Source organism: Aegilops tauschii, chromosome 5 (assembly GCF_002575655.3).
Source record: "Aegilops tauschii subsp. strangulata cultivar AL8/78 chromosome 5, Aet v6.0, whole genome shotgun sequence".
NCBI lineage: Eukaryota > Viridiplantae > Streptophyta > Magnoliopsida > Poales > Poaceae > Aegilops > Aegilops tauschii.
Window position 1 is genome coordinate 494,266,212 of NC_053039.3, and position 8,794 is coordinate 494,275,005.

Here is an 8,794-nt window from a genome sequence, read left to right on the forward strand (position 1 = left end):
ATCTACTACTATTACTCCACCAATCAACCACTATCCAGCATGCATCCATGATATTAAGTTCATAAAAACCGGAGCAACGTCTTAAGCAAGATGACATGATGTACACAAAGTAAACCCAATCAATATGAATCATTTTACTCTTAATGGCAACAATACAAATACATGTCTTGTCCCCTTCTGTCACTGGGTTATAGAGCACCGCAAGATGGAACCCATTACAAAGCACATCTCCCACTGAAGATAAATCAATCTAGTTGGCCAAACCAAATGGATAGACTGGAGAGAAATACAAAGCTATAACAATCATGGATAGTAAAGTTCAGAAAAAACTTAATTACTTTAAATGAATATTAAAATCATAAACCCACAATTCATCGGATCCCAACAAACACACCGCAAAAAAAGATTACATCAGATAGAACTCCAACAAGATCGAGGAGAACGTTGTATTGAAAATCAAAGAGAGAAGAAACCACTAGCTACTAGTTATGGACCTGTAGGTCTGTGGTGAACTACGCATGCATCATCGGAAGGCAGCAAGGATGATGTAGAAGCTCTCCGTGATCGATTCCCCCTCCTTCACGATGGGTAATCACTTGTGAAAGAACATGCGGTGCCCCCATGTTTGGTTTTGGTAATTGATGACAATCTCTATGGACTAATGGTTGCCTTGAGTTATATTTGAAGGATTTGTCCATAGGCATTTCTTGAAGTTCATGCGTTGGTTTCAAGGAGTTTATGTGGTGACCAAGGTGTTATTAAGGAATTATCCAAAGATTGGTCATGTGAGAGTTGAGCTTATTGCAAGCATGTCTTGGAGAAGAAGATTGTGTGATCATTCATGTATATCTTCAAGACATCATCCAAATGAAGAGAGTTGAAAAGATTCATGGTTGATCAAGACTAAGTCAAGAGTGAATCAACTTGATCAACTCACAAAGCGTAGAAGATGTACCGAGAGGGATCAAGCGATCCCATGGTGTGGTAAGCATTGTCAATTACGCTTTGTGTACTCACCCATGATCTTCGTGAGAGTTCTTTGTGGGGTTAGGTTGCGGTGTGCAAGTTCAAGTGAAGCATCATGAAGAGATCAAATGCTTGAAGCTTGCCGTCCATTGTGGTGACAATGGACTTGTGAAGATGTTGCGGTGTGCAAGTTCAAGTGAAGCATCATGAAGAGATCAAATGCTTGAAGCTTGCCGTCCATTGTGGTGACAATGGACTTGTGAAGATGTGCGGAAGAGTGGCTCACCCATAGTAGAGTATGGGGGAGCAATCAACTAGTCTTCATCGAGCCAACGCAACCAAGAAAGGTGGTCCAACTTGAGGGAGTCAAGATCGTCATCATCTAGCTCAAGTGGACCATGTGCAAGGCAAAGGTTTGCCCTTGATAGATTTTCTATTTTACCGGTCTCATGATGGTAGTTGGGAGACCGGGTTATAGGATCGATTGTCGTACTATCAAGGGGGGGGCCCTCGATGAGTAGCTTGATCGTATCATTCGTAGAGAGCTCAAACCATTGCATCCTTGCATCATCTTTCTTGGTTCTTGTTTGGTTCTTCTCTTTGTGAGTTTTGGAGCTTATGGTTCATCGAAAACGGAGTTCACTCACATCTTCTATGATGTTTTCGATGTTGGAGGTTATGCCGGTTCTTCTCGGTTGGAGGTTTCACTCCTCTATTTGTTGGCATACCTCCCCTGCCTCTTCTTACTATATGTGCTTCTCGGTTGGAGGTTTCACTCCTCTATTTGTTGGCATACCTCCACTCGCCGCACTTCCAACAAGCTTGAGTTTGCTCAATTCGGAGCTCATATGCAGAAGTTATGGCAGTTTTGGTTTCCCGTGGAGTATTCTTGTTTTCGTGGAAGTGGCTTTAGGATGGTCCCAGCGGTAGTACCGCTTAGGGGTCACAAGCGGCAGTACCGCTCCGCAGCGGTAGTACCGCTGGTGGGTCCTCAGCAGTAGTACCGCTACGGTACCAGGCCCCTACCGCGTCGACTCGAGGGGTCATTTTTCGTGTCGGATAGTGCGGTACTTCGCAGCGGTAGTAGGGCGGCAGTACCGCTCACGAGCGGTAGTACCGCCCAACCACCGCGGCGGTACCACTCGGGTCTGTCACTCTCCTGCCCTTCAGACTCCACGGTAGTACCGCTGGGGTGAGCGGTAGTACCGTTTATAAGCGGTACTACCGCCCCAAGGTTCATGTTTTGTTGATCCGTTTCCCTGCTTCTTCCGCCCGAGCGGTAGTACCGCTCGTGGAGCGGTAGTACCGCTCGTGTGCGGGCTGAGCACATAACGGTTGGATTTTCCCCCTCCTATAAAAGGGGGTCTTCTTCCCCAATGAACCTTATCCTTTGAGCTCGTGTTCTTCCCCCATTGTTGACCTTCTTCGAGCTTGCTAACTCCCAATCCCTCCATGGATTCTTGCTAGTTTTTGAGGGAAAAGAGAGAGGAGATCTAGATCCACATTTCCACCAATCACTTTCTCCTCTATGTGAGGGGAACCCCTTGGATCTAGATCTTGGAGTTCTTGGTGTTCTCCTTCTTGTTCTTCCTCTCATTTTCCTCCCTAGCATTAGTTGCTTCGGTGGGATTTGAGAGAGAAGGACTTGGGCACTCCGTGTGCCCTTGCCATTGCATTTGGTGCATCGGTTTGAGTTCTCCACGGTGATACGTGGAAGTTACAAGTTGAGAAGCTTATTACTCTTGGGTGCTTGGTGCCCTTGAGCTTGTTCCTCTTGGGTGCTTGGGCGCCCTAGACGGTTGGTGGTGTTCGGAGCTCAATCATTGTGGTGTAAAGCTCCGGGCAAGCGTCGGGGTCTCCAATTAGGTTGTGGAGATCGCCCCGAGCAATTTGACGGGTTCCGGTGACCGCCCCCAAGGGTTGCCAAAGTGCACGGGTTCGGTGACAGCCCCCAAGGGTTGCCATTTGTACGGGTTCGGTGACCGCCCTCAAGGGTCCCTTAGTGGAATCACGGCATCTTGCATTGTGCGAGGGCGTGAGGAGATTACGGTGGCCCTAGTGGCTTCTTGGGGAGCATTGTGCCTCCACACCGCTCCAAACGGAGATTAGCATCCGCAAGGGTGTGAACTTCGGGATACATCGTCGTCTTCGCGTGCCTCGGTTATCTCTTACCCGAGGCCTTTACTTATGCACTTTACTTTGTGATAGCCATATTGTTTCTTGTCATATATCTTGCTATCACCTAGTTGTTTATCTTGCTTAGCATAAGTTGTTGGTGCACATAGGTGAGCCTAGTGTTGTAGGTTTTGTGCTTGACAAATTAACCGCTAGGTTTATTCCGCATTTGTTCAAGCCTAAACCGTAATTATTTTAAAGCGCCTATTCACCCCCCCTCTAGGCGAGCTAGGTTTATTCCACATTTGTTCAAGCCTAAATCGTAATTATTTTAAAGCGCCTATTCACCCCCCCCCTCTAGGCGACATCCACGATCTTTCAACTTGGCGGCAGATTCTGCATACCAAGAGTTCAATCCAATCATACTACAAAACCTCAACCGATTCGGGGGCTAATGATTGGGTCACCTACTTAGGGTAGGGTCATAGACCGGGCATCCAGGACCCACCCGGGGTCCTACACCATCATCGGCAGGTCCCATGACCACGGGCGCATTCGGAAGCGCCCCTTGGATATCAACTCGGATACACCAATGGCACTCGGACATCTTCCCTCCAGTCGGCCTCGCCAGCACCAGTCGGGCAGAGGAGGCATAGAGGCGACGTGGGAATTGCAACGGACGAGAGGCTTTATGTTAGGCATCAAATGTAGTTATAGCGACCGTTACCTGTAACCATTGTAGTTATGCTCATTCATCTCCCTTGTAACGGTGCATTAGTGGGTCGAAGCGCACTCTATATAAGCCTCCCCTCGACTCCGTGGCAAGGGTTCAACACCCATTGTAATCATATACCCCAAGAGAAAACACAAGCCTTCGAGCATGAGACATAGGGTTGTTACCTCTTCGAGAGGGGCCTGAACTCGCTAAATCCGAGTGATACAACTGTGACGTAGCTAGCCTCTACCCCTTGTTCGTATCCCTAGTACTCATTGTCAAGTTTGTTGCCTCGACAGCCACCGCTGCCGCCGCGGCCTCTGCCTCGCCGATTGGAAGGTACAACTCGTTTATCCCGTTCCTATTGATTTCTATTTGAGCCATGCTAGCGTTACACGTAGATGTGTCTGTTGTTACCGTAGTATGTGTTTGCATAATCTATTTCTGTCAATGCCATGCTAGTGATTTTTCGTGGATTAAATTGATCGAAGTATTGCTAATATACTCAACAGATTCTCTGAAGCGTAGCATCGTGGACTTTGTAGCATAGCGGTCTGATTGCAATAAAAATAACAAATCAACGAACGACTTCCACCATCGAGTGGCTTTCTAGCATGGTGGTCCGGCTTTGCAACTGCCAAAATAGCGGCAACCAGTTTGTAGCAGCGATCGGCTGGCCTTGCGGTGTCGCGGTCCAACTTGCAGCAACGTTGGTTGGCCTTGCAATGTTGCATGGAACCAAGCGACATGATGGTGTTGTCAAGGCTACCGAAGCATGACGGTACAACCACGTCATGTCCTATGACTTCCTCTTTTGACGAAACTTTCCTGTGACTTCCTCTACGATGACAACGATGACATCTCCTCTCATTGCAAAGAAATGTGACAAAAACATCCCAACATGTTGCCTTGGCCTTACAGCCTCACCATTCGGCTTTGTAGCCTAGGTTACCCTATCTTGCTGTGTCGTGAAACTGACTTAAAGAATCATCGTTCCAGCTTATTTGCCCCGGTCAACCCCACCTTCTAGTGTCACGTGTCCCGACATAGTTCCATCACGGCTCCAGCTTATAGCATCCTTGGTTCAGTCGTCCTGCCTTACATTACCATACATGCAGGCTTGCAGCATCCACCCCCCCCCACCCTTTGTTTTGTCGTGATTCTTGACTTGCAACATACCGGCCCGTACTTACCAATGTTGCAATCGGCTTTGCTGCGGCGAACGCCCCCTCGACTTGCAGCTGAGAAACATGATTGATAATGACCCTTACACATTCTACATAAGTCAAACAATCGAAATAATAACAAATATAACATCAGCATCCAAATGTCCTTGCAAATTCTTTACTACTAGTTGAAGTCAATCCATTGCTTCAATCTCCACGTATATCCTTAGATGGAACATAAATATTGTTATCATCGTGTGCCCATCCCAATCGCCAAGATACCAATCATTCACTCTGTTGCACCGATCTGTTTTCTTCTAGCACTGAGAAAACACCATTATGGTAAAGAATGGCTGGGGTTCCTATCCAACCAAATGTATTAGCCATCCTATTGACCATGTAGCAACAATTTGATTATCAGGCCAGCCAAAAAATAGTTGATTATCCGAGATATCTATCCAGGTTTCTTTGATTCAAAGGGATTTTATAGCATTTCCAGGAGATTCTGTGAATTTTAATGCTCATTTGGTTAGTAAGATTGTGAACTATAGAAACTTGTCCTCTTGTCTATGCTGCGTGTAAGGAAAATTTCCATGGGACAAATCTCATGTGGTGCAACAAAAATTCCTATTCAATGTTTTTGTGTTTTCAGTTCCTCCGGAATTCAACAAGGTATGTGTGATTTGAATCCTATTTATTTTCTGTTCTCACGTTTTTAGCATCCTGCAAACCAAAGAGGCCCATATTTTTAGTTTTGAATAGTTGAGTCATAGGACGTGAGGACTAAACAGTTCCATCTGGTTGTTTGGTTGATGCAATGGTTGAGATCAAAGGGATTAACCGGAAGTGCACTTTATTATAGTCAAATCATGAAAATCGGCTTACCGGGCTCAGCATAAACTAATATAAAATGCATGACAAATTTTAAGAGGCGGGTTTATTTTATTTCATATTGTATCTCAAATGAGTCCATATACATACACAAACTTTTGATGCGCTTTGCACGTATGGACATGGTAGTTGTACTTGTGGATAAAATAGAGATCGACAAAATTACTAAATAACACTCAATGAGTTAATACAAATTATAATATACAATGACATATTTCGACAAAGTACAGTGTAACATATACAGTGAAAAAGTACACTCTCTCAATCTCTGCAGCCAAAGATGCACACATCAATTAGTAAACCAACATACTAAGGCACAAAAACGGTAGCTTCCAACAAGAGGTTAGTCTTCCGACGCGCCGTGATCCCATATGCCTCGGTCATATCAAGCTTCTCCGGGCTCGCGCCATCGGGGAGCCTCCAGTCGAAGTGATAGAGAAGACTCGCGAGAGCAATCTCCATGTTGGACACACCAAACATCATACCAGGGCACATCCTCCGACCGGCGCCACCAGGGAGGAACCTGAAGTTGGTACCACCATAGTCCACCTTCTGGACCTCGAACCTCTCCGGCTTGAACTCGCTCGCGTCGGTCCAGCTCTTCTCGTCCCTGCCGATGGCCCACACGTTTGCGAACACGGTGGTGCCTGGAGGCACGTCGTAACCCATGATTTTTTTCTGTTCCGTGCACAGCCTCGGGAGGAGCAACGGCACCGGAGGGTGCAACCTGAATGTCTCCTTGATGACCATCTGGAGGTAGTGGAGCTGGCCGTCGATGTCCGCCTCGGCCACCTTGGTCTTGCCTTGGAGCACTCGCCGCACTTCAGACTGTGCGATGGCCATTGTCCGTGGGTTCCTGATAAGCTCCGACATGGCCCAGACGGTGGTCGTCGCCGTCGTCTCTGATCCGGCGGAGAAAATATCCTGAAGACAAAAATTGCAACACTTAATACTCTGCAGCGCGGGAAGGAGGACGCATGGTAGAGATGGTGGTGGTCACTGGTGAGTGACTTACGAACAAGACGCCGTTGACATTCTCATTCGTGAGGGTGATGCCGCCCATCCCACCGTCCCTCTGGAACCGCAGTAGGGTGGTGAGGATGTCCTCGTTCTCATGGCCGGCGCCAGCGCCAGCGGCTTCCTCACTCTCCATCGCCCTCTTGTGGTCCTCGACCATGGCGTCCAAGATGGACTGGATCCTCTCGCGCACCTCCCATGCCGCCCTCACGGACCCGCCGCCAAGCACCCGTGCCAGGCGCGACGTCGGGAACAAGTCGGTCAGGTTGAACCCAGACAAGACGTCCAGTCCCTTGTCCAGCTCCTCCAGGTACAGCGCCCGCTGCTGGCACCGGTCGCCGACGGAGACCCTCATGATGACGTCGTTCATCATCACCTTCACCCTCTCGCTGACGTTCACGGTGGCGCCGGCGTCACCGACGGACCTCACGAGCCTCGCCGCCTCCCCCTCCCGGATGGGGCGGAAGGAGCGGACGCGCCTCGGGCTGAGCAGCTCCACGGTGCACAGCTTCCGGGCGGTCTTCCAGTGCCGGCTGTCGAGGCGCGCGAAGGAGATGTTCTGGCCGCCGTAGGTGAGGACGTCCGCGGTGGCGTACACGGGCCGGTTGGCGAAGGCGGCGTCGTGGACCTTCATCACCTCCCTTGCCGCCTCCTCGGAGGAGAGCACTAGCGTCGGGACGTGGCCGAGGCGTAGGAGCATGACGGGGCCATGCCGCCGGGCGAGACTGCGCATGGCCTGGTGCGGCAGGGCGCCCAGCAGGAAGTGCATGTGGCCGATCACCGGCAGCGCCCATGGGCCCGGAGGCAGGTTCAGACGGCCGGCAGAGGCTGGTCTGACTCTGATCTTGAGCTTGAGCTTGAGGACTATGGTGACGACAAGGACGCAGAGTAAAGTGTAGCAGGCGAGCTGAAGGGGAGTGGTTTCTGCCATTGGAGCTAGCTCATCGAGCGTAGGTGTAAAGATTGGAAAATCCAGCTTAGCTATATAGGACTTGAACCAGGTGAGTTGTAAATAAATCGAGAGTTTATGGAATGCTAGACCTACGGATAAGTCTACCAGCAGTGCTACGCAGCCGATGACTCTGCGGCCGATGCATGGACGACACTGTCTAATAATCCTTAGATTAAATCCCTCCATACCTCTGCAACGTCAGATCCCATCATCTTCCAGCTGCCGTGCATAAAAGGTTTGTGCAAGTCTACGAAACCTTACGCACACTAACCCCCTTTTTTTCTTAATCTACTACTGATGATTTTCAGGGTGGGTGGGCTGACCCTCCACCTTAATCCAATCAAACATAGCCAAATCAGTTCAGCGCGTAAACATACGTAAAGTTTTACGTGGATGTAGCATTACTCTGACACAAATGGTCCAGAGTAATGCTACATCTACAAAGGTTTACTTAAAAAATCTACGTACAAACTGATGTGAAGGATTGTGATTGGTAATAGAGAGACGAAGGGGTCAGGGAAAGAGAGAGTTAGTTTGAAAGGTTAAGAAAACCTTTGTAGTTCTAGCATTATTGGTCCATAAATAAGTCGGAGGCACATATGTTTTGGTGTGCTCGGCAAAGAAGGCATACATCGCAACAAAATCAACATATGAAGCGTGGAATAAAAGCAGAGAAACAGGGGAGGCAAAGAATGACGGGAAACTGAGAAACCCGAGCTAGATAGATACACAAAAGAGCAAAATCCAAATGCACGTGAATACTAGTACATGGGTGCGGCTGCGGATTTGCAAGGCAGCAGTCTAGGGCCGATGCATAACAGAAAAGCATTTCTCCAAGATGCACTTAACAAACCGAGAGTCCATGGAGTGTACACAAGCGACAGAAATTGGTACCATGAAAGACACGCACGAACTAACGTACGATCATGTCTGGCATTTGGTACTGACTACCGAGTGCAGGAACGAACCTTT

General features: G+C 48.5%; 1 protein-coding gene across 1 annotated transcript; it reads right to left on the reverse strand.

Annotated features, from left to right (window-relative positions):
- Positions 1–6,037: 6,037 nt before the first annotated feature.
- On the reverse strand, positions 6,038–7,989 carry LOC109783284 (zealexin A1 synthase). The gene is made up of 2 exons (XM_020341895.4): positions 6,869–7,989; positions 6,038–6,777 (listed from the first exon to the last, which is right to left on the reverse strand). Exons 1-2 carry the CDS (start codon positions 7,799–7,801, stop codon positions 6,163–6,165), a joined length of 1,548 nt encoding a protein of 515 aa, XP_020197484.1. The 5' UTR covers positions 7,802–7,989; the 3' UTR covers positions 6,038–6,162.
- Between the last annotated feature and the right edge of the window lie 805 nt (positions 7,990–8,794).

What these genes read in the sequence shown, in the direction of transcription:
- LOC109783284 (XM_020341895.4), bottom strand. Translation starts at nt 7,801, where the DNA reads ATGGCAGAAACCACTCCCCTTCAGCTCGCCTGCTACACTTTACTCTGC. An exon ending in ATGTCAACGGCGTCTTGTTC is followed by an intron (nt 6,778 to 6,868) that starts GTAAGTCACTCA and finishes TTTTGTCTTCAG; the next exon opens with GATATTTTCTCCGCCGGATC.